The sequence below is a fragment of the Thrips palmi genome, unplaced genomic scaffold (assembly GCF_012932325.1).
Source record: "Thrips palmi isolate BJ-2018 unplaced genomic scaffold, TpBJ-2018v1 HiC_scaffold_16, whole genome shotgun sequence".
NCBI lineage: Eukaryota > Metazoa > Arthropoda > Insecta > Thysanoptera > Thripidae > Thrips > Thrips palmi.
The window spans coordinates 4,566,715-4,590,584 of record NW_023144625.1 but is presented as its reverse complement, the minus strand read 5'-3'; the positions used below and the strand labels follow the sequence as shown (position 1 = coordinate 4,590,584).

General features: G+C 43.2%; 4 protein-coding genes across 4 annotated transcripts; all 4 read left to right on the top strand.

Moving 5' to 3' along the window:
- The first annotated feature begins 166 nt into the window (after positions 1-166).
- On the top strand, positions 167-16,219 carry LOC117642719. The gene is made up of 10 exons (XM_034381182.1): positions 167-277; positions 2,084-2,167; positions 5,240-5,453; positions 5,636-5,847; positions 7,828-7,968; positions 9,468-9,635; positions 10,344-10,514; positions 11,237-11,491; positions 13,766-14,018; positions 15,960-16,219. The coding sequence occupies exons 2-9, from the start codon at positions 2,084-2,086 to the stop codon at positions 14,012-14,014; spliced, it is 1,494 nt and encodes a 497-aa protein (XP_034237073.1). The 5' UTR covers positions 167-277; the 3' UTR covers positions 14,015-14,018; positions 15,960-16,219.
- A 1,107-nt stretch (positions 16,220-17,326) lies between these two features.
- On the top strand, positions 17,327-18,424 carry LOC117642911. Its single transcript, XM_034381549.1, has one exon. It carries the CDS (start codon positions 17,429-17,431, stop codon positions 18,422-18,424), a length of 996 nt encoding a protein of 331 aa, XP_034237440.1. The 5' UTR covers positions 17,327-17,428.
- A 620-nt stretch (positions 18,425-19,044) lies between these two features.
- LOC117642910 (uncharacterized protein K02A2.6-like) lies at positions 19,045-20,679 on the top strand. The gene has a single exon (XM_034381548.1). The coding sequence runs from the start codon at positions 19,045-19,047 to the stop codon at positions 20,677-20,679; it is 1,635 nt and encodes a 544-aa protein (XP_034237439.1).
- Positions 20,680-20,809: 130 nt separating this feature from the next.
- On the top strand, positions 20,810-22,163 carry LOC117642909 (uncharacterized protein K02A2.6-like). The gene is made up of 2 exons (XM_034381546.1): positions 20,810-22,007; positions 22,090-22,163. The coding sequence occupies exons 1-2, from the start codon at positions 20,810-20,812 to the stop codon at positions 22,161-22,163; spliced, it is 1,272 nt and encodes a 423-aa protein (XP_034237437.1).
- Positions 22,164-23,870: the final 1,707 nt, after the last annotated feature.

Genomic DNA, 23,870 nt, shown 5'->3' with positions numbered 1-23,870 from the left:
CGGGGTCAGGCGTACAGTTATGGGTTCTTAGCCAAGTATGGACAAGATTGGAGTGGAGGGAGGCAGCAAGAAGCTCGTCTCATCGGTCTAGCTAGAGTCTTCTGGTCCATTTGGGCTCTTCAGGAAACAGAAGGAACAGGCGCACTGAAAACGTGTGTAGTGTAGAAGGCACTTATTTAAGTTTTCAGAGCGGGACCGTTCATCACACCGTGGCCCGTTAGTCAACGGAACAGACCCGGTCTTTCTTCTCCTGCAAGGTGAAATTGGTGGAGCCATTGTAAATGACGTTTAGAGCATGTGCAGTGCATGCCGTGGGAAAAACCACTTAAATTTTCGCTGATTTCGCAAGATTTCGCGTCAAAACCGCCATAAATGATTTCGCGAGACCGGATGTCATAGAACAAAAGAAGAGCGAAAACCGCTACAGCGCAGTACTCTGAGGCAGCTTTAGCGCATGCCCAGAAGCGACTTTAGTTCTCACTTCTACTTCTGTTCTTTGACTTCCGGTCCAGGGATTCGTTAAAATTCCCTCGTATTCAATTCTGTCTCAATATGTTTGGTTGTTGCGGCCATGACAATACTACAAACGGCAGATTGACGAAGTGTTCGTTGTAGACTCTAAGTTTCCCATACAATACACGTTGTTAAGATTTAAGTGCCTGACGGTACCCTTAACAGGAAAGTAAGCAAACGTGGATCGATGACCCATAGCAGTCAACTTTATTGCTGCACTCACTTTACAAACTAAAATGACGCATCTACAGGTGCATACTTGCAAGTTCACACCTACAGATGCATACACGTGAAATTTTGAACGCTTCAGAACACAGTGGTAGGGTCGTACTTGGCCTGTTTGCAGTAGCGTATGAGTGGGGATTTTGCCTACCGACTTCCACAACATTTTTACCCACCCCATGCGACCGATCGATTCTCGGTCGGTCAAACCTAGAGGCGACTTAAGGTTTTTGTAAAGTGAAAACAGTGACTATTATTTTGAAATACTTGGACTTGGGTCAGAAAGACGCGTCCTAATAGAATAATCCTAACTGTCAGCAGATCCAAGCCAGTCCCAACTGCCACAGCTGATTCAAGACGATCCTAACTTTCAGTGCAGATTTAGAACTATCTAAACTGCAGAGGTACCTAAAGGTGTTCATGAAGTATCTTCACTGCAAATCAGAGAATCTCGATACATCTGAAATACAACGTCCACGTATTTAAATAAGGATGAAACTTTGTCACAAGCCCTTCGGCGAGTAATTTTATGAAGTATGTTGGCGCCACGGACTTTGAGAAAACACCGCTTCTCACGTGATATTGAAGTTAGGATAGTTCTGAATTGACACGACGAAAAGTTAGGATTGTCTTGGATCTGCTCTGACAGTTAAAACGGTCTTATATCTACCCTGGCTGTTAGGATTATTCTATTAGGACGCCTCGAGATGTCTCAATTTATGGGTAAAAGTTCCTTTCTATTGCATGAGCTTATGCTCTAAGTAAAAGGCCCCACCTCATTTTAGTTTCTGAGTTATGGATGCTTACGTGTCCTTTCCCTCAAATTCTCCTCACGATGAAAGATTAGCTATTCAGTCTTCAGGGTCTCGCAATTATGCCCGTTTTTAATATCTCCCTTAGTTTTCCTGAAAAACCCAAAACGAGATCTGAATGGAGCAAAGTCTCTCAAATTTGAAGAAAAATTGCCGGGAGCCTGGCCAAATAGCCTATACAGCTTCTTCTCGACTGATATTTTCAAATTTGCCAACTCTATCTTTATCTTTTGTCTTTGAAGGTTCAATTAGCAGAATCTAACAAAGGTTTGGGCACTTTTCCTCTGTCGTAATTTGGGACAATTGGGAGAAACGACTGTACCTTTACGTAAAACTCCATAACTTAGACACTAATAAAAACTGAGGCCCCAAACTTTGGGGATAAATTCATCTTATTGTGGTTGAATTTTGACCACAAAATGAACTTCCTGTGACAAATACTTTTAGGACATGCTAGTATGCTAGTGTCCTGAATTATTTAAAAACACGAACGCGGCAGAAGTCTAAAGTGGCTGTATCATTTTTCTCTTTTGCAGATGGCTCAAATGGACGCAGCTAACCGCTTCAACCCGCTGGTGATTTTTGACCTGGAAACCACCGGACTGAATATCGAAGATGAGGTGAGCTGCCCTGATCTTCAATGAAAAGTGTACTGAAGTGCACCCTTAAAACCTTACGAAGTATTTTGAGCATACATAGTACAAACTAGTTTACTTTGTAATGCGAAGAAATAGTTCGTATGTAATGAAGCATGCTCTGGAAATTCCCCCATGCATTTAGATAGGGGGAATGAATCTTGAGGGAAAAGCCTGTTACGCTTGATTCCAAGCGTAAACTAATCACGCTTGAAAACAGGGTAATACTACGCTTTAGTTTTACCAGTGTTCTTTGCAAGCTTATGAATGCTGCTCAAAATATTCAAGTCTAGAAGTAATAGCAAGCTTATTTTCTTTGAAAGGCCTACAATAGTTCGTAAGGTTTTTCCAGTGCATAGCGTAGGCCCAGAACTGGCATGCTGTCTCTTTTTGATTTTGGCTTACGAGAGTTTTGACACTGAGGAAAATTTGGTAGTTACTTTATTCGGTTGACGGTAAAATCTCTACGAAGAATCGCTTCGTAATACGAAGAAAACAGACATTTTATAATCTTAGCAGAATTGCCTCGTATTTTGAAGGAAAGTCCTTCCTAATGCAGTGTTCGAGTACGCAGTGGGTAGGGAAACGAGTTAGACGGCTTGGGATCTCGTTGGATGGTGGTGCAGAGGTCCTGTGAAGACGGTCGAAATTCTAGACGTGTTAAGCTGAGAGTCGCTAACTGGGGCTCAAATCGAACGTGTGACCCTCATTGACGGACTGCTTTCCGAACGCGGAATCCATTGGTGGGTCACGTTTGCTTCGAGTCCTGTTTAGTGACTCTGGAGCTGAAAACGCGTCAACAGTTGAAGCTGTCTGCGCTGGTCTTCCGCCCCGCTGTGCTGCGTCGTCCATCATTGTCACTTTACCGGCTCTGACGAGCGAGCGCCTGGTTGCCAGGCAAGTCATAGGTCAGTCGTGCTGGCACTGTCCTTTGAAGTGTGGCACAGACTACAGATAATGTGTGGTAGGCGCAAAACTGTGGTTACCTAAATTTACCACACGTGGAAATGAGGTCAATACCCCATAAAATCAGTAGACAGCAAAGTACTACCTAAAATTCATGGTGAATACCACAGCTAATATGTGGTCAGCCCTCCGTACCTCATAAAAGGGTGGTCTTGACCACGCAATACATGAGGTAACGGCTAAATCAAAGGCTTGTACACCACATTTTTGAAGGGGTGTAATTCTAACCACATTTGTACGTGTGGTAGAATGAGGTAACCACATTTTAGGTCTCACCACACCCAGATGTGGTAAATTCACCACACTTTCGATCTCAGTACTGCCAGCTGGCTTCAACGCGGCGCCGGTACCGTAACCATAAGGTTAATTCACTATTACTTACCGTCCTCTGTCTCTCTCGAACTCACTGGCAGTCCAGGGGCAGAGCTATCGCAAACGTTACGTAATAAGTGCACAAACCCTTTCGAAAATTTTACTCCGTTTTCTGTTGGCTTTTCGAAAGCTCCTGTTCTAACCCGAAAAATCGTCGTTTTAGGGAGTTCGGCGAGGCCCAAACCAGGTCAGAGCAAGTCCCGTTTTTTTTTTAGTGACGATTCTCAACTACGTATATTGCCATACTGCTGGGACTAACGGATGGACTCTCAAGTCCTGGAAAGTCTCCTTTTAAAATACAATATTCCCATACTTGGGTAACGGAAGTATGCACTCTGGAAACCTTCACAGTAAATTGAAATGGCAGAATCTGTAGTGGTCTGAGAGCCCCAAATCGCAGAAACCGACAGGTAAATAGATCCGCGGCGGTTTTGCACCAAAACCGCCAACGGCAAACCCATTCTGCATACAGACGACGGAATCCGTGCACTCGCCACGGAATCCGGACAACACTGCACCGAAATCGTCAATAGGGCAGGCTCACAACGGCTTCTGCGAGTCACTAGCGGTGATGGGACCAACAACGTTCCCTTCCATCTGGGGATCATTCTCGCGGGAAGCTTGAATTTTGACTTCTTTTCTGCTGTTTATCGGGCATTTGGAACGATTTATGCACTCGCCTCGCATTTCTTAGCATGAACGCCTACCTAGGATGCGTATTCACTGAAATTAAAATAACGTTTCGCATGAAAAAATAAAAGGGATGTGGTTGGAGGTTATGGGCGCCTTGGTAGCGGACGCTGCTACTGCGGGCCCCACTTTCATTAAGGGGAAATCGTTTTGAAGCAATTTTGATGCCCCTAGGCAGCTTGTACGCGTGCTAGCGAACGTTTGTATTATCTCTGAGCAACAAAACGCTATTTAAAGTCACGAAACAATCAACCCGATGCCTAAATATGAGAACACTACTTGAATGTTCCCGCTCGTTTTGATCCCCAGATGATCGTCGCTTGTCGAGATGTGAGCCTGCCCTATTGCGATTCCCTCCACCTCGCGACTTTGAGATGTTATATTATTGGAAATAAAGAGTGTAGATGTACCGCGTAGGGAAAATATTAATTTATAGACTTGTCAAAGCAAGAAAAAGTATGCACACTCATCAAAATATGTAAATAATGTCCAAAACAACAAAAGCATCCAGAGATACAGTGAGGTTAGGTTGGCCAGCGAGACCGCAACCCCTTAGCAGTTTCTGTGAGCCCATCCCAGATTCTGTGGAGCCTTTGTCAGTTTATGTTAGCCCATGCCAGTTTCTGTGACTACCAAATTCAGAATCATTTACTGGCGGTTTCTGTGCCGAACCGTTACGGATTCTGCCATTTCAATTTACTGTGTTGCGAACTGTTTCAAGCCTCACGACGAAAAGTAGCTTGATAAACAGAGTGTTTTGAGTATACGTAACATTACGAAGGAAATACATACTGCTTAATTTACGAACTACTTCATCGTCTGACAAACCCGAAACACGGTAAAGACGGAACCTGGTTTTCCCAGGAACTCCCTGGAAATCGCCTACGTCTCTATCATGGGCTTCCTGGGAAAGCCAGGTTGCTTTTTTTTTGCCGTGCAGGGTGTACCCTGGGCCTACATGTGCTCAAGTTATGAGCGTGTGTCAGATAATCCTACTATCGTTTAGAGTGTCCAAATCTTCCGTTACAGGTCATTCAAATTGCTGCTGTGGTGAACCCTGGTTCAGCCTTCAATTGCTTCATGATGCCCGCGAGAGACATCCCTGGTGAGGTGACGGCTTTGAGGGGCTTCGCCAAGCACGGCGACTCGCTGACGCTGGATGGCCGGCGCGTGGACACGGTGACCCGAAGCGCCGCTGTCCGCGGGTTCCTGGAGTTCGTCCGCCAGGCTCGTGGGACCACTGGTAAGAATACCCCTGCCTCCCTTAAAACGCCTGAAGTATTTTATGGACAGCCCCTTGTTCGCAAGCTGCCAACCACTGGTTTGCAACACGGATGCGCTCTTTGCATTGTGAACGAGTCAGACTGTACGCAAGCTTGCTAACACATTGGTTCGCAAAGTATATTAAGAGAGTACTGTTCCCAGGGACGGAGCATCGCCGGATGGTGCTGGCGTCGCATTACGCGTTCGGCTTCGGTGCCGACCGCCTCCTCAGACTGGTCGACGAGGAGGGCCAGGTGGCGGCGCTGGCCGAGCTGGTGGAGGGGTTCGCCGACACGCTGCCCGTTTTCCGGACGGCCCTCCCGCACCGCGCCCACGGGACCTACAAGCTGGGCATGCTGGCCCAGGACTTGGAGGTGAGGCACGCATTCTCATTGTTATTGTACTTATATTGTCTATTACTGCTCTCACTGCAAATCCGGTGGTAAGTTTACTTGCCACAAATTTGGCAAGCCGTTTTGAATGCCAAAATTTGGCAAGCTTGGCCCGGAAACACCTCCAAGCTTGCCAAAATTTGGCAAGTTTATGAAGATTTCCAATTACCGTAGAACGGGGTAATTTGAGACATGAAGAAAAATCGAGACAAAGCGCACTTTTTTCGGTTTTTGTCGTGTTGCTCTCTAGCGGTTGTTCAGAAGACCACCGTGATTTTTTTTTTCGTGGTCTTGGAGGCCGTGGCAGCTCACAGGAAACGCACGAAGGCTATCAGAGACTCGCCGGGATTATTTAGAACCAAAGGAAAAACCTCTTAAGGGGAGGTTCTGGTGAAAATCTTGCCATTTTCCAAATGGATCCTACAGTCATAATTTGTTCGGATTATAAAATTTTTCATTGAGGAGACTAAAATTTGACTTTTGAAGGCACAGGCCACGCTGTAAACCCAGTCGAAGAGTCTCTTTGAGCCTATTTTGGCTGTATCTTAAAAAATCTCCTTGCGCATACTATTTTGTCGTAAAAGGTTGACCTTGACATTTTTCACTTCTTCGACTCATTTTCAAAAGATTCCGGCATGCAGAGCTCAAAACTTCCATTATATTATTAGTTATTAGCTTTTAAAGCTGAAAAGTCCCTAAAAATTTGTCTATTTTGTACATTTTTGATCAATTATGGTGAAATGCTTGGTTAGAACGCTTGCGAATAAAAATGCAATTGACATTTTGAGATGTGCATGCCGGCATTTTTCAAAAATGAATCGAAGAAGTGAAAAATGTCTAAGCCAACCTTTTACGACAAAATAGTATGCGCAAGAAGATTTTTAAGGTTATAGCCTAAATGGGAGAAAAAGGCTCTGCGACTGGGTTCAGGGCATAGAATGTGGCTCCCCAATGAAAATTTTTAATAAATACTTGATAAGACATCAAATTTTTAACAAATTTTCACAGTGGGACCTATTTTGGAGAAAATAGCATTTTCACCAGAACCTCCCCTTAATTTTAACAAGTTTTATAAAGTTAGTAAAAACCTCCCCAGAAACCTCGGTTAGAACTTTGGGTTCTCGTCCGAACGAGGTTTAAATCTGTAGGTAATTATGTCAACATAATCAGGACAAAATGTCTAATCTCGGGCTGCCTGTTCCAGATGGAATACAATTTTGTTACCTTGCAGAGAAAATAGAGACACCTCTTTTCACTGGTAATCAGTAATCCTGTGTACACTCCTGAGCTGAGTGGTGGACCCCTCGTACTTAACTCAGCCTTAAAGTAGCTGACTCACATTCAAACGCATGTGACTCAATGCTCAAAGAAACGTGACATTTTGTCATAGCAATTTCAACGTGATGTCACGTTCCTGCAATGAGAGTGATGAGTGCCACTTGCCGACGCTTAATTATGTGGTCCTTTGGACTGGCGTGGTTCCCACCTATGCTTGAGGCTTTCTTGCAAGTGTCGCAGGGAAAACGTGGTCCACACTGAAGCGTGAGGCGTCAAGGTCACGCTTTACAAGTGTGGGACTCCCCCACCCTTGGATTTGCGCTGTGACTTTGCCTAGTTTCATGTTGTAATCAATCGTCACTGTAATCGTCGCGTGTAATCGTCTTTGTGCGCACCCCATGCGCTCTCTGACGGAATTCGGCAGGAGTTTAGGAGGAAATTTGTGCCTACTTTATACGAACTAAAAGCTGTTTATAGTTGGTTCGTATTGCGAATCTAGTTTGGCTTTTCTTTGTAAGCTGTTTTGAAAAAGTTTCATACGAAGCGAATAATGGTTCCGCGATATTTTTGCACAAAATTCTTCGTATGGTGTTCGTTTTCTTCCCAAGGCTTTTGGAGTGTGCTCGCTCACCATGCCTCATAGGGTGTTCGGACTACAGTGGGGTCTCGCCTCGGCTCTTCCAGGTCATGGACGGCGTCGGGGCTTTGCACAGTGCGGACCGAGACGCCATCGTCATGAAGCGCCTCATCGACACGCTCGGCGTCGCGGAGCAGCTGAAGGCGTCCTGCCGGCCCCTGTCCGAGTTCAAAGCTTTCAGGACCGCGGTCAGTATCGTAAGACACACAAACCAAGAACGTTCTTGCACACACGGAATGCCTTTGAACTTTTTGTTCAATAGTGTTGCCGTTTATGTGCATGTGCAAGTTATGTGCGAGTGTGTGCGTTTCTAAGGTACAATTTTATAAATACTTCAGCATGATGTGGATATATTCACTGGTGAAACAAACGCATTAAAATTGTGCACTTTAAGGGCGTTAACGATTTACGCCCTTGGAGCGGCGTGAATAGTTAATGCCTCTTGGACGAGCAATAGAATTTTGCTTAAAATTCCTTTACCATTCACGCCTTTTGCAAGGGCTTAAGGGGGCTCATACATGTTAAAAGCACTTTGTAAAAATTTTCTTTTGATGTAGACGGATCAAGATTTTACAATTTCTGTGTTAAAACCCTTTTAGATAATTGAGTAAGCTTCATTTTGGCTTAAAGGAAAGTGACTTTGGACATTTTTGGGAGATTTAGTCGAAACGTTTAAAATTTTGGTTCTCGTAAGATTTTGTTCGCATACTTGCTCAGATCTGTGGGGAAAAAATCAGGGAGACTCATCCCTAGTAGTGTCATAGAATTGACTACAATGGGCTTTATATCTGCAATAGTTTTCAAGAAAAAAAATAAAAACAATTTTTTGTTTAAAAAAAATAAGAACAATTTTTGTTTAAAAAAATTGTTTTGATTTTTTTTCTTGAAAACTATTGTAGATATAAAGCCCATTGTGGTCAATTCTATGACACTACTAGGGATGAGTCTCCCTGATTTTTTCCCCACAGATCTGAGCAAGTATGCGAACAAAGTCTTACGAGAACCAAAATTTTAAACGTTTCGACTAAATCTCCAAAAAATGTCCAAAGTCACTTTCCTTTAAGCCAAAATGAAGCTTACTCAGTTATCTAAAAGGGTTTTAACACAGAAATTGTAAAATCTTAATCCATCTACATCAAAAATTTTTTTTTTACAAAGTGTGTTTAACATGTATGAGCCCCCTTGAAACGATTCACGCCCTTAAAGGGCGTAAAAGAGTATTCATGCCCTAAACGGCATAGTTTTTATGCCTTTGTTTTACCAGTGTTTTCCCTAATTTTTATGTACGTACAAGCGCTTACATGTGCACAACTATGTAATTAATTAAAGACCAAAAGCACGTAGACATATGGGGTAAACCTATGCCGTTGCAAAAAATCATGGCCACTACTTTCTCATCGGTTTTTAGCATCTGTAAGGCCATAAAATCTTCACTCCGTTATAACTTGGAGTCTATTGCCAGGAAGTGTCAAGTCAACCATTCCTGGCAGCATGACAAATCAATCTCTGTCGATCGTTGACCAAGCTGCGTTCTATGCGTAGGACACGGTACGATCAACACTTGCAAGAGTAGGAGGATGCTGTTGTCTACACCTGCAAGTGCGCACTTGTTCAACGCCTCGATTTACAGTGTGGGGTCCTTTAGTCTCATGATCGCTGTGTGAATGGAATTATGTCCGTCGCTCAGGAGCTGCGCTACAAGCTGCGTGCCATCAAGGCCTTGGAGGAGGCGGCCAAACAAGTGAAGACGAAGCTGCCGGAGGTCGTGGAGTCTGCGGGGTGGGCCTCGCACTTCCATTTGGGGCAGCTGGACGAGCAGCAGAGCAATCTGGAGTCGGCGAAAGAGGAGTGGCAGGTTCGATATTCGGCCCTGCACTGGTAAAACACAGGCATAAAAATTGCGCCCTTTAGAGCATAAATACTCTTTAACGCCCTTCAGAGCAGCAATACTCTTTTACACCCTTTACAGCATTAATACTCTTTTACGCCTTTTAAGGGGCATAAATCGTTTCATGCCCTTGGAAAGGGCGTAAATGGTAGGAATTTTAAGGAAAATTTGAAGGCCCTTCCCAGGGTTGTAAATTGTTTGCGCCCTTAAAGGGCATAATTTTAATGCCTTTGTTTCACCAGTGTATACCAAATAATGCTGGCGCATTACACAAAAGTTTGTGTGACGAATAACTTTTGTAATAAGTAGTAGTATTTCATGAAACTCGTTTTCCAATTGATCCAGAAAGCAGAAACAATTAATTCAACTTATCTCCAAATTGAGTTTTTATCTTATTATTGTGCCTCAGAATGGTATGAATCATTGAATCAAATTATTTCATTGAATTCCTAGTGGTTGCAGAGAAAATACTCTCCGAAAGTAGATGTAACTCAACTTGCCCACTTTTTAAACTCCCAATTTAGCGAAAAATAGAATTGAGCAGCAATCATTTTGTTCACATTCAAACTAACGTGACACAATGCTCACACGAACGTGACATTCCGTCACGATCGTTTCAACGTGATGTCACGTTCCTGGAATGAGAGTGTTCTCCAGAGTCTGTCCTGCTTCCAGGACTTTTGTGCGGCCGACGCAGAGAGCCAGGACTCTGCCAGGGAGGAGGCGGACTTGGCGCTGACGGCGGCGCAGCATTTGCCCGACTGGCTGGCCCTGGCGGACTCCCAAGCGGCCACGTGGACGCTGGAGCTGCGGCAAGGAGGTGTCGTCTGGAGAGGTAGCTTTCCGGTGAGTTTGCCGTTAAGGGGGCCGGCCCATACATGTTAGAAGCACTTTGTTAAAACATTTTGTTAAAAAATTGTTGTTATTTTTTTCTTGAAAACTATTGCAGATTCAAAGCTCGTTCTAGTCATTTCTGTGACACTACTAGGGATGAGTCTCCCTCCTCCCCCAACAGATCTGAGCAACTATGCGAACAAAATCTTACGAGAACCAAAATTTTAAACGTTTTTACTAAATGTCCAAAAAGTGTCCCAAGTCACTTTACTTCAAGCCAAAATGAAGCCTCAATCATCGCAAAGGGTTTTAATACAGAAATCATAAAATCTTGATCCTTCCACACCAACAAAATGTTTTTACAAAGCCCTTTTAACTTGTACGAGCCCCCTTAATGCACAAATTGCTATGTTTTTTTTTCCTTTTTTTTGTTCTTTATTTTGTGGATGGAGCTTTGCACGAAATTAAGCTTACGTTTGGCAATTCACGAATTGGAGCGATTACGAAGCCGCACCGTCAATTAAACTGCAATAACCACTGCCTGTAGGCATTTGTTAAAAGTGTCACGTTCATCCGAGCATTGTGTCATCACATTCGTTTGGATGTGAATCGGCCGAAAATGAGCTTGTTACATTCAAACGAGTGTGACACAATGCTCGAATGTGATGTCACGTTCCTGGGATGAGAGTGGGACCACTGTTTGATTTCGCCGCCTCCTGGCTTTGTTGCCACAGGTCGCCATGTTCGCGGAGGCTGCGTGCCCTGCGCTGTACTCGCTGTTGGACGACGGCGTTCTCCAGAGGCAGACACCTCGCCAGCAGTGTGGCACCGTGGTGAAGCGGCTGCGGCGACTGGAGGCGACCGTTCGCAAGGTCAAGGCTCCCCTGGAGCGACTCTTCCACCGCCTCGAATTCTTCCGGAACAAACGCGAGGAGGACCACCTGGAGGCCATCGCCCACCGCCTGAGCGACACGAGGCAGAAGGTGGAGGTAGGCAGCGGCAGAACCGAGGCATCGGCTACACTGTTAAAAAAAAATCGTGCTTTTGGACGGGTTGTCAACTTGCTTACTACATCGCACTCGGGCTTCATGTTACTTGTCTATTACTCTTCTGTTTTCGATGCATCTCGATAAAGTTCTTAAGGGGAGGTTCTACTGAAAAAATGGCACTTTTCAAATTGAGCCCCAGTGTTAACATTTGTTGCATATGTGTAGTACTACATAGTTAATAGTCAAACATGAAATTTAGAGCCCAATACCTTCCTCCAAATCCAGTTGAAGAGGTTTTTTCAGCCTATTTTAGCAATATCTTAAAAAATTCTCCTACGCAAAGTATTTCAACGTAAACTGATGTTCTAGACATTTTTCACTTCTTTGGCACACATGCAATAAAGCGTGGCATCACCAAGACATGAGACCCAACAAATTTATTTTGGCACTGCCTATCAGAAAAAAAGACACTAAAATATCAGGATTTTGACCATTTTCTTGAAATTTTAGTGACATGCTGTGTTGAAAACACAGCTTATGATTTTGCAATGGTCCCAGTATGTTACTAATGCCACGGTTTATCAATTATGAACAAAAAAAGTGAAAAATGCCCAGAACATCAGTTTACGTTGAAAATCTTTGCGTAGGAGAATTTTTCAAGACACGACTGGAATTAGCAGAAAATTCCTCTTCGACTGCATTTGGGGCTAGGTATTCCTCTCCAAACTTCATATTTTACTATTTACTATAAAATACTTTAAATTTACAATGAACATACAAAGTGGGACTCAATTTGAAGAAAGTAAGATTTTCAGTAGAACCTCCCCTTAAAGAATGGATAGGTAGGACGATAAAGTCATACGGCACACTCTCAGCCTCGTATTGACTTGATCTCTTCTCTAAAACGTTTGTGTGCAAACGTAATATGTATTATTTTCTCTTCAGCTTTGCACAATTATGTTGATTATGTAGGGTATTTCGTCCATTAAACCTGACTTTATGGCGTTTGCAATGTACGGCTTAATTTCTAAATGGCTGTTGACAATTTTACCCCAAAACCTATGAACATGCGCAGTGTAAGAGTATATTTTGCGTCTGCTAAAAAAAAGAAAATTTTAAGCAAGAGAAAAAAGTCCATAGGGGTCTGAGGGTGTACGTGACGTGGTACGCTCATTACCATATTCCTTCAATTTTCACAAACATATAGGTGGTCCAAGCGAATTTTTGGCCAGACTTGTTTCTTTCTTTTCAGTAGTACGTTTTTCTCTCACTTATCTTTTTCTTTAGCAATGAAGACATTTGTGTGTTTTTTTTTCAAGGGGAGGTTCTGGTGAAAATGCTATTTTCTCCTAAATAGGTCCCACTGTGAAAATTAGTTAAAAATTTGATGTCTTACCAAGTAATTATTAAAAACTTTCAATGGGGAGGCACATTCTGTGCGCTGAACCCAGTCGCAGAGCCTTTTTCTCCTATTTAGGCTATAACTTTAAAAATCTTCTTGCGCATACTATTTTGTCGTACAAGGTTGGCCTTCACATTTTTCACTTCTTCGATTTATTTTTAAAAGATGCCAGCATGCAGTACTTAAAATGTAAATGACATTTTTATTCGCAAGCTTTCTAATCAAGCATTTCACTATTATTGACCAAAAATGTACAAAATAGACAAATTTTAGGGACTTTTCAGCTTAAAAAGCTTACAATTAATAATGTAATGGAAATTTTGAGCTACGCATGCATGCCGGCATCTTTTGAAAATGAATCGGAGAAGTGAAAAATGTCAAGGTCAACCTTTTGCGACTAAATAGTATGCGCAAGAAGATTTTTTAAGATACAGCCAAAATAGGCTCTAAAAGACTCTTCGACTGGGTTCAGAGCCTGGCATGTGCCTTCAAAAGTCAAATTTTAGTCTCTTCAAGGAAAGATTTTGTATTCCGATCAAATTGTGACAGTTAGATCCATTTGGAAAATAGCAAGATTTTCACCAGAACCTCCCCTTTAAAGCATAATTATGCATATTTTATGCAGTTATGCATGCGCAGAAACGCTCATAAGGTATGTATAAAATTATGCATCTCTGTGTTTATTTTATGCATCTTCCTGCTTAAAATGTACACAGTGATGGATATTATTGTACATATCGTATGGACGTATCTGTGAATGCATAACTATGCATAAAAAAGGCCATAAGAATTTAGTGTGCGAAAATCCTCAAATTGTTTGTAAGGTTTCTCGAGTGCATAGTTATTTCACCGAAGCGTGTTTTGTGTCGCAGGATGCTTTGAACGCACCCGGCTTCCCGAGTCTGGGTGACACCATGAAGCTAGTGGACGAAACGCTGCAGCGTGACCAGTACCTAGCAGACTGGCTGCAGCTCATTGCCGACGGCGGGGCTGTGGTGGACATGAAGGTGCAGCTTGGCTCGGACGCGTGGGCCGGGAAGACCAGCATGAAAGAGTTTCCCCAGGCTGCGCAAGTTCTGCTGTTTGACGTCATGTGTTACCACAAAGTCGAGAGGCAGTAGAAAGGTGAGGCTCAGTTCGTGCAGCCAGCTGAAGAGTGTGCACGCATGCTAAACCTTGCGAAGTGTTTTAAGCAAGGTACAAACTATTCACAGATAAATTCCTGTAAAGAACTGCTCTTTGTAATACGAAGAAAACGGTGGCTTCGCAGCCTGCGAAGGGAATCGTTTGTAATACGAACGTTTTTCTTTGTAATACTAAGGAAAAATCCCTCGTAGGCTACGAAGAAGTTCTTCGCAGCCTGCGAAGGATTTTTCCCTTGTATTACAAAGAAAATCGTTTGTATTCCAAACGATCATTCCAGGCCACGTCGGCAAGGCCTCTGCCATCCTAGTCACCGATTTCTTCTTATCAGGGTTTGTCATCCCTAAGGTACTAGTTCATGACCGGTCCTAAGTTTCGTTTATGTTTTTTTATGCGGCCGGAGGGGCAGAGGCATGGAGAAAACCTTTTAATTCAAATTTGTTGCACACGCAACCCTGATGGTGGATTGTGTCGGCAATATGCATTGTAGACCAAATCCGCGAGACCAGATCTGGGAAGAGCAACTAAAATCGAATCTGTTGGTGACAGTCACTTTCTTGTCTCAAGAGTTTATTTAACTTCGAAGCTTTCATTTGTACACAGTAAAAACTCCACGAAGAATCGCTTCGTAATATGAAGAAAATGAAGGCATTGTAAAATCTACGAAGAAATGCTTCCTTTTATGAAGCAAAATCCTTCGTAATACGTAGCATTTCTTCGTAATACGAAGCAATTCTACAATGCCTTCATTTTCTTCGTAGTTATGAAGCAAATCCTTCGTAGGCTTTTAAGAGTGTAGTGGCTCTCGTTGGCTTTAAACTTAGCTTGGACCTTCCTGTAATCAAAAATGCTGACCACAAAAAACTTTTTGCACCTCTGTCGGGGGAGCGCCGGAGTTTAAAAGGCGCGGGCCGGAAAGTCGAAGCAGCGACGCGCTGCATCAGCAGTCGCGCCGCCGGCCAGCTTGAAGGGCCGCGCGAGCGCGACAGGCAGACGTGTCTCGGCCCCCGACTGGACAACACCTTCCGTCAGTGAGTACTTGGTGGTCTAACCTTAAGTGAATCCCCGAGTCCTTAATTAACCCCTCACGAAATTATCCTAAGAGTCAGTATTGTGGTCTTGCGGGTAGCATTGCTCAGCCAATCTACACTCCCAATTACACCGTAGGGGCACAATATTGAGTACCTCTCCCTAGAATGAGCCATTTCCGTAGGCCTCTGCAACACCCCTTTCCACTAAAAGACGGTATACTCAGCATCAGCACACCCAGCTCGCGCTGGGCACTTTTTGCCAATTGACAATAAATTGTCACAATTGGCAGAGTGATATAGAAGCTTGTTACCCGGGTGGGGTTGAAACCCTTGCAATCAGCCGAACTATTAATTAATTAATTGGTCTACCCTTGTGTGCTGAGTTGTCACACAGAACACTAAAAGTGAGTTCTGAGTACACATGCTGCAAGTGTGTACCGAGTACACACATAAGTTTTCAGTGTCGTCGTTGAAGTACATTGGAACATACACAGTAAAAACTCTACGAAGAATCGCTTCGCAATACGAAGAAAACGAAGGCATTGTAAAATCTACGAAGAAGTGCTTCGTATTATGAAGCAAAATCCTTTGTAATACGAAGCTTTTCTTCATAATACAAAGCAATTCTACAATGCCTTCATTTTCTTTGTAGTTATGAAGCAAATGCTTCGTAGGCTTTTAAGAGTGTATATATCTATACGCAAGGAGAGTTTTTTTAGATTTCGGCGTACAAATTAAATGCGTTTTATTTGAATTTCAAAACAAATCAGGCAGAAACTTTTTAATAATGGGAAGAATTTCGATCAATTTTAATGACTTTTGAATTTTTGGTGCACTTTTGTCTAAAATTTCGGCCGAAGTTATTTCCTCTAACCTGGCAATTTGTCCGCAGCTTCGTCTGACCTGGAAGCAGTGGACTTCGACGTACCCAACGCCCTATGACGCCCGAGTCGTCTCTCCTCTTCTCAAGCTGCTGTATGCGTGTCGCTTGTTTATTTTAATTTCCTGATCAGTCTCTTGTAGACGGCCGGTGCGTTGCGATATGTACATGCACACTGTTATTTGTTAAGTTGATCTTATATGTCGGTTTTCTCAACCACAAATTCATTTGAGTGTTATTTTTAAATAAATAATTAGAGCTATTACTGAGCAGTTTTTAGTGTACTTTCAACCTGAATTAGATCGCAGCCCAACAATCGTAATACCTCCTTGAAATGGTTCAATTTCTTTGTAAAAATTACGCACTTTTGTACGGAAAATGTACAGAAGATCATGTATGGAAGTAGGGAAAAAAGTACGAAGCGTCCGCACTTGTTCCATGAGTTCATGCAGACGGGTTCCGAAAAACGTACCGAAGTTTCGTAAGGTTAGTCATATCATTGACCTAGTGACCAACATTATTGAAAAAGTTCCTTACCTTCACTGTGCTTTTTTTTTCCTGCCAGCGAAATGTGTGTGTCGTATAAACATAGGTAATACGGCTGTTTTTTCTTCGGAGCATTAAGTGAGAATTATCGATAGAAATATAACTCTTTTCTTTCAACTTCTTAAAACCGACGACTTTGGCTCAGCCTAAAGGTGATGGCTTTCCCTGGTTTAACGACAGGCCAGGTGACACGAAACACACAAAATTGTGATGTTATGAGAAACGTGAGTCTTCTGGCACGTCACGGGTTTTCTCGGAAAATGACGACGGTTAGTGGAAGGGCGGCGGTGCGGTCGGGGGCGGTACACTGGTACACACCTGCAAAGAGCGCTCTTCGTAATTCGAAGAAAACGGCGGCTTCGCAGCCCGCGGAAGAAATAGTTTAATAAAACTACTTTGGAACACAAAGGGAAAATCCTTCGCACACTCCCAATTTCCTACTGATGAATTCCGTGCAGTCATAATACTTGACTCAAGCATAATTTTACTGAGCTAATTCACAGTACTTTACGACACAAATATGTCATAATAAAGAGAAATTTGTTCGTATTTGGCAGAAGCTGGTCATAAGATACTGACTCTTCACCGTCTATTACTACCATTGCTGTGCAGTCATAATACTAAGCTTTTTGTTCGCATTACTATCGTGTTCGATACTCGAACGATATTCGAGATCTCGCGCCACTAGCGCCCCCTTCCGGAAAACCATGTAAACTGTCAGTGTGAAAGATTTTAAGTCGACAATAAACCAGTTGCACACGAACCGTCTTATGGGTCACTTCTCCTTCCGACTTGGACGATTCTCTCGAGAACTCACGGCTGTACCACCAACCCCGGACAGCATATTGGCGACGAGGATCCACCTTCGAGAAGAGTTTCATCTGTCATCTGAGTGTCCCACGTGTCGTTGAGAAGGTTAGATCACAGCATCCATCATGGCAGAGGCGCCGCCACTCATCATTGTCGCGCCTACTGTACCCGTCCCGGATGCATACGATCCTGCATCAGTGTCAATGGACGGATGGCTACAAGTATTTAGCGAGTTCTGCCGCTTGTCCAACATCCTAGCGGAACCGGCCGAACCCCCCGCTGGACAGCCAAACCCCGTCAACAACAGGCGGTCATGGTTTCTCAAATGCATCGGTCAACGTAACTTTGAAATCTTACGTATGGCTAGTCTGCCCCTGTTGCCAAATGAGAGGTCGATCCCTTTCCATGTCCAACGACTAAAGGAGCGTTTTGAATCTCCTCAATTGGTCCCTGTCATGAGAATGGAGTTCAATGGTCGTACTCAGAAACCCAATGAGTCCATCCACGAGTACATCGCGTCGCTGCAAGACTTGGCGAGCAAGTGTAACTTCGGCAACAACCTGAACGAGATGTTACGTGACCAACTAGTGCGCGGGATCAGGAGCGACGAATGTCGTCGCAAACTACTTGCAGAAGTTGACCTTGAGTTTGCTAATGCCAAGAACATTGCTATCCAGGACGAGTCAATCCGGAGGCAGTCCCAGGCTCTGGCGAACGCTGTACACGTCGGCCGGGTGAACAGTCAACCCAAACCCCGTGCCAAGAAGCCGCAGAACCCCAACTCCAGTCCGACTACCAGTCGTCAGTCCAGCAGCAATCAACGGCGTGGTCAAGGTCAGTCAACAAGTCAAGGCCAACGTCAGTCTCCGAGTCAAGGTCAGCGTCCCAAGTTTGGTCCTTGCCGACGGTGTGGTCGGAAGCACAATTGCCACACCTGCCCCGCACGGAACTGGAAATGTTTCAAGTGCAACCTAATGGGCCATACGAGTAAATACTGCCCGAGCGATCGTGTCAACTCAGTGGGAACAGAGGAGCCTAAGCAAGAGTCTCAGTCTGGGCCTCAGACGGAGTTAATTGAGCAAGAAGTGCAAAACGTCTTCAAGCTCCGCTCCTTCTGTTAATAGGTTAGTAGTCACCCTCCTGGCGTCTTATGTCTTATTGTTTTAATTTGTTTTAATCAGTGTATCCACACTAACAAGGTAGGTGTACGCCAGACCGTGTCTTGTCGTAACAGGCTTCGCGATGCTGCGCCAGTTTCGACAATCCACGCCTGGCGTTACACCTACCTTGGCCTGCGGCGCTAGCCTGCCTTCGGTAGGCAATGGCTTGTCCATCGTCGGTTTCTTCCAGCTTGTTGCATGCTGGGGGGCTCCACCCTCCAGACGCCCCTCAGATCACACGATCTTGACCCTTGAAACTTTTAAACTTGGCAAGGCTGGGGGGCCCTGCCCCCCAGACCCCCCTTTCCTCAAGACAGAAGGCATCTGCCTGCACACAACTCGATTTTTGGCCGTTTTTTAGGTGTTTTTCGGCTATAAAAACTGAACCAGATGAGCTAGGGTAGTGAAATTTTGCGTGTGCCGAGCTAAGAACATACCTAAAAAGTGTGCAAAATCTCACCGAGATCGGCCGAGCCGTTCAGGAGGAGTAGTGCACACAGACACACAGACAGACAGACAGACATGAAAAACTTTTCAACCCCACTGGAGTAACAGGCTTCGCTATCGCTCAGCCAATAATCATGATTTGTTGGCTATGTCTTTTATTGTGCCTATTTGTTTTTAAAGTCCTCTTTTATGATTTTGTCTCTGTGCACAATGTCTTTGTATCTGTTGGTGCTGTCAAAAGTAATCCGCCCCTCCTTATCAGTCTTAATGTAGCTACAAAGTCCATCCAATTTGAAGTTGATACAGGAGCTGGCGCAACTGTCATGTCCCGAGCTCAATTTAGGAGTACCTTCAGATATCTTACCTTGGTTCCATCCAAGATTATTTTACATTCCGTCAATGGAATGATAGCCAACGCAGGAGAGGTGACTGTAGATGTAAATTTTAATCATGTCTGTCATAAATTAAGTTTCATCGTCTGTGATAATACCCCCAATTTCACACCCTTATTGGGTAGGAATTGGCTTGATGTGATCCTTCCTCATTGGAGGTCTGTTTTAGTACAAAATCAAATTAATGTTGTAAATGATTGCAATCCTCCGTCAGTAGAGGAGTTAAGAGTGTTATTCCCATCAGTGTTTGATTCTAAGGCAGATTCAGTCATAAAAGGGTTCACTGCCACTTTAGTTCTAAAACCCAATGCAATTCCTGTATTTGCTAAAGCCTATAATGTAGCTTTTGGTTTGTTAGATAAAGTCAGCAAACACTTGGATAATTTAGTCCTTTTGGGTAAAGCCATTCGTGTCAGACAGTCCGAATGGGCTTCTCCAGGTGTTGTAGTTCAAAAGAAGGATGGTACTATTCGTTATTGTGCTGATTTTAAGCGGACACTGAATCCTCAGTTACGCATTGATTATTATCCCCTGCCTAGACCCGATACTGTTTTTGCTACCCTGTCTAATGGTGTGTTCTTTACTAGTCTCGATTTGTCTGATGCTTATACGCAGTTGCAGTTAGATCCTAAGTCTCAAGATCTTTGTGTGTTGAATACCCACATGGGTTTATTTAAGTTAACTCGTTTGATCTATGGAGTAGCGAGTGCTGCTGCAATTTTTCAGTCTGTGATGGATAGGATTTTAATAAATTTGCCTGGTGTTACCCGTTATTTAGATAATATTTTAATTAAGGGTGTAAGCTTGTCTGATTGTGTTAACAATACTATGCTAGTCCTAGCTCGACTAGAGAAACACAATGTTCGACTAAGGTTGGACAAGTGTGATTGGTTCGTACCTGAACTTCAGTATCTTGGTTTTGTGATTTCTAAAGAAGGTAGAAAACCAAACCCTTCCTTGGTTTCCGCCATTGTTGATTTTGCACCCCCTGTCAATTGTGCCCAAATTGGTACATTCCTAGGAATGTTAAGCTTTTATGCAGAGTTCTTACCCAATCTTAGTACTGTTGCTAAACCTTTAAGGTCCCTTAATGGTGATAAGTATGATTGGAATGTAGAGTGTCAAGTGTCATTTGACTTGTTAAAAAATATGTTAACTTCTTCGGAGTGTTTGATGCATTATGACCCAGATTTGCCAATAGTTGTGTCTGTAGATGCTAGTCCTGTAGGCATTGGTGGTGTGTTAGCACATGTTGTTGAAGTTAATGGTAAAAAAGTCGAAAGACCTGTCATGTTTATCTCTGCAACATTGTCTCCAACCCAAATGGCATATGCCCAGGTAGATAGAGAAGCTTTAGCTATTGTTCACTATTGTTGATCGTTGTCATAGGTTCTTGTGGGCTAGAGAGTTCACGTTAGTTACTGATAATGCTGCTATCGCTCGCATCTTTCATGAAGACAAGTCCTTGCCGGTTAGAACTGGCCATCGCTTACAGCATTGGGCAACCATGCTGCAGGCTTATAGTTATAAACTTGTTCATCGTAAGTCTGAGCTCAACACTGTGGCTGATGCTCTCTCCCGCCTTCCTGTCAAAGCTGGAGTTAACGATTCTTGTGTTCATGTGATTTACCCTGATTTACCCTTGTCTGCTGATTGTGTTAGTGTAGCTACTGCTTCGGACCCTTTATTGTCCAAAGTTTGTGAGCTTACTGTGGCTGGTTGGCCATCATATAATAAGTTTTCAGACAACCCTGTTTTAGAGAAATTTTTTAAAGTAAGAGATTCACTTAGTATTCATAACAAATGTTTAATGTTTGCACTTAGAGTTGTCATACCTCTGTCTTTACAGTCTAAAGTTTTGAGTTTGCTCCACCAAGGTCATCCAGGAGTTGTTCGTACTAAACTGTTAGCAAGGTCCCTGGTATGGTGGCCCTCTTTAAATTCTGACATTGAGGTGCTTTGTGATTCTTGTAATGTGTGTGCTAAGGTGAATTTTAAACCTAAGGAGAATTTTGTTCCATGGCCGGCAGCAAAATTTCCCTTCCAACGGGTTCATATTGATTTTTTCTTTTTAAAAGTAAAGAGGGTTGAATGTCTGATTTTTGTTGATGCCTACTCTAAGTGGCTACATATTCAAGTAGTTCCCAATCTCAGAGCAGAGACTATCATCAATGTCATGTTTTCTATTTTTGCTATGTTTGCAACCTTGCCTGAAATTCTTGTGTCAGACAACGGAGCTCCTTTCGACTCAGCAGAGTTCTTAGAGTTTTGTACCTCTCTGTCTATCACTTCCAAAAGAATCCCTCCGTATCATCCGGAATCCAATGGTTTGGCTGAGAGGTCTGTTGGAGTTGCTAAGTCTGCATTAGCTAAGTTATTTCCAGAGAATGCGGGTACTGACGAACCCCTGGAACTAACCATAAGCAAATTCCTTTTTGATTATAGGAATATTCCTTCAACAGTCACTCATAAATCGCCTAATGAAATGTTGCTTTCATTTAAAACAAGGACCCCTCTTACTGTCATTAATCCAAGTATTAGACCTGATTCCAGATTGTCCTCCTCTCTCGCAGCTTTTAGAGAAGGAGATCCTGTTATTGTAAAACTATCTAAACGTCACCCAGTTCTTAATGGAGTAATCGTACGTGCCTTGGGCCCCACGCACTACCATGTTTCCATTTCTGGTGTAATCAAAAAAGGACATTGTAATCAACTTGCTCGAGCACCCTAATTTGGATCCAATTGTTTTTCTATCGTTTTTATTCTATTGTTGTTATTTATTTGAAGATCTAGATCATGTTCCCCTTGATGCATCATGTTTCCCCCCTGTGAATCCTGCCCTTCACTACAACAGTGGTTGAGTTGTTTGTCTCTGGGAAGATATGTGGTGTGGTGGCATGTTGCTGTAACGTGCTGGCGAGCTGTGGCGTGCGCAGTCTCACTGATTTTGTCACATTTTTGTACCACATGATAAAATCAATGCAATGTAAATTGTCGATGCCAATGCCACCTAACCAAAAAAGTGTTTGCATTCAAATAATGCATCATGAACCAATTAATATACCCACTTGACCACGCTACCACCGCTTGAACCCCACATTTCTTCCGAGTGCCTAGAACATCTTGGCGACTACGCTGTGAACATGATATTTACATACCACGTTCCATGCGAAAACAACAACAATCTGCAAAAACAGTCCACAACCAAAATAAAATGACATATGTCGGCAGTATTATGGTATATTGAACAGCAGCCTGCAACATGTAAATGTGGATGTAAACTTATGCTGAGTTTGGTGCACTTGCAGAACATGCTCATTCAACACGATCTTTAACCTGATATTTCTCCGAATTTATCATTGTGCGCGACAAAAAACATTCCCGGTTTTAAATTAACTGAATGTAGGAGTTCATGTTCGTAATGGTTAATTAAAGGGTACCATTATTGGTGAAAAGATATAAGAGGTTGAAATGAGGTTAGTTTCGACACCGGCCCCAAAATCTCGTTTTTAACATGTTCGTTTTCTCAAAATTTTCCATTGAAAGTCGAAAAACAATCCGTTTACGATTTACTGACGGACTTCTGCACTTAAAAATGATACCATTGTCTTTTCTGTACATGTTGTAAGTTCTGAGATAAATGATATCCTCTCAAAAAAAAATTTGAGCAAAATACTCGTTCTCTTTGCTATACCACTTTTCATTTGTTTGTGTGTAAAGAACGAGTGAAAAAGCTCAGTAGGATATTGGGAGTGCGGCTGCGAAGAAGTTCCTCGTAGGCTGCAGACGGCGCAAAATGGGAATGTGTTAAGTGCTGCACCCTGCCGTGGTCGTCAAGTGAATTGAAAACTAGTCCGAGACGGAACCTGATTATCACTTTAACGGGCGGCGACTATGTGCGAACGGCCCACAACGGGGCAGCAGCATTAGAAAAATAAACCTAATTATTTAAACGTAGGCAATCTGAACGTACGTGGTCCTTAAAATAAGTTTTGAGCACACTAAGTCACTACCTACGTAGTATTCTTGTACTCAGTTTTCGCACAGAATTGGGCATGCGCGTCAAACGCACGAATTCGAATTCGTGCGCAACCACTAGTTTCGTAAGTGTAATAATGAACTTATTTCAAAAGCAATAGCGGTTTTATTGCATTATTAGCGCCATGAAAAAGTTATTGCATCTGTTGCATTAGAGTATTTATCACTTTTCCAGCGTAGACACTTTATCACACCAAAACTGTGACATAATCTGGGCCGAAACCTGAGAGACTTATTGAATTTTCAACGCGATAATCTTTTTATTGTTGCCATGGATGCGATAATTTGAAGGGATCGCATTAGCCTTTATCACATTAGAGCTATCAGTGACAATGCACACTTTCTAGCTCAGTTACACTGAGAATGAATTGGTCACCACCATCACCCTTTAAATGGGTGATGCAACTTCGTTGCCCAAATTTTGGTGACGAAAAATTCATCACCCGAAATTGGGTAACAGGCGTTTGGTCGCCCAAATTTGGGTAACGCCGTCGGCGACGATCTGAGGTTCCCGATGGCGTCCTTCCGGG

Bases quoted from the DNA above. Each gene is read 5' to 3' on its own strand.
- LOC117642909 (XM_034381546.1), top strand. From the start codon at position 20,810: ATGCTGCAGGCTTATAGTTATAAACTTGTTCATCGTAAGTCTGAGCTC. The intron at 22,008-22,089 runs GTAATCAACTTG...ATTTATTTGAAG, and splicing joins TGTAATCAAAAAAGGACATT to ATCTAGATCATGTTCCCCTT.
- LOC117642719 (XM_034381182.1), top strand. From the start codon at position 2,084: ATGGCTCAAATGGACGCAGCTAACCGCTTCAACCCGCTGGTGATTTTT. The intron at 2,168-5,239 runs GTGAGCTGCCCT...CTTCCGTTACAG, and splicing joins GACTGAATATCGAAGATGAG to GTCATTCAAATTGCTGCTGT. The intron at 7,969-9,467 runs GTCAGTATCGTA...TCCGTCGCTCAG, and splicing joins TCAAAGCTTTCAGGACCGCG to GAGCTGCGCTACAAGCTGCG.
- LOC117642911 (XM_034381549.1), top strand. From the start codon at position 17,429: ATGGCAGAGGCGCCGCCACTCATCATTGTCGCGCCTACTGTACCCGTC.
- LOC117642910 (XM_034381548.1), top strand. From the start codon at position 19,045: ATGATTTGTTGGCTATGTCTTTTATTGTGCCTATTTGTTTTTAAAGTC.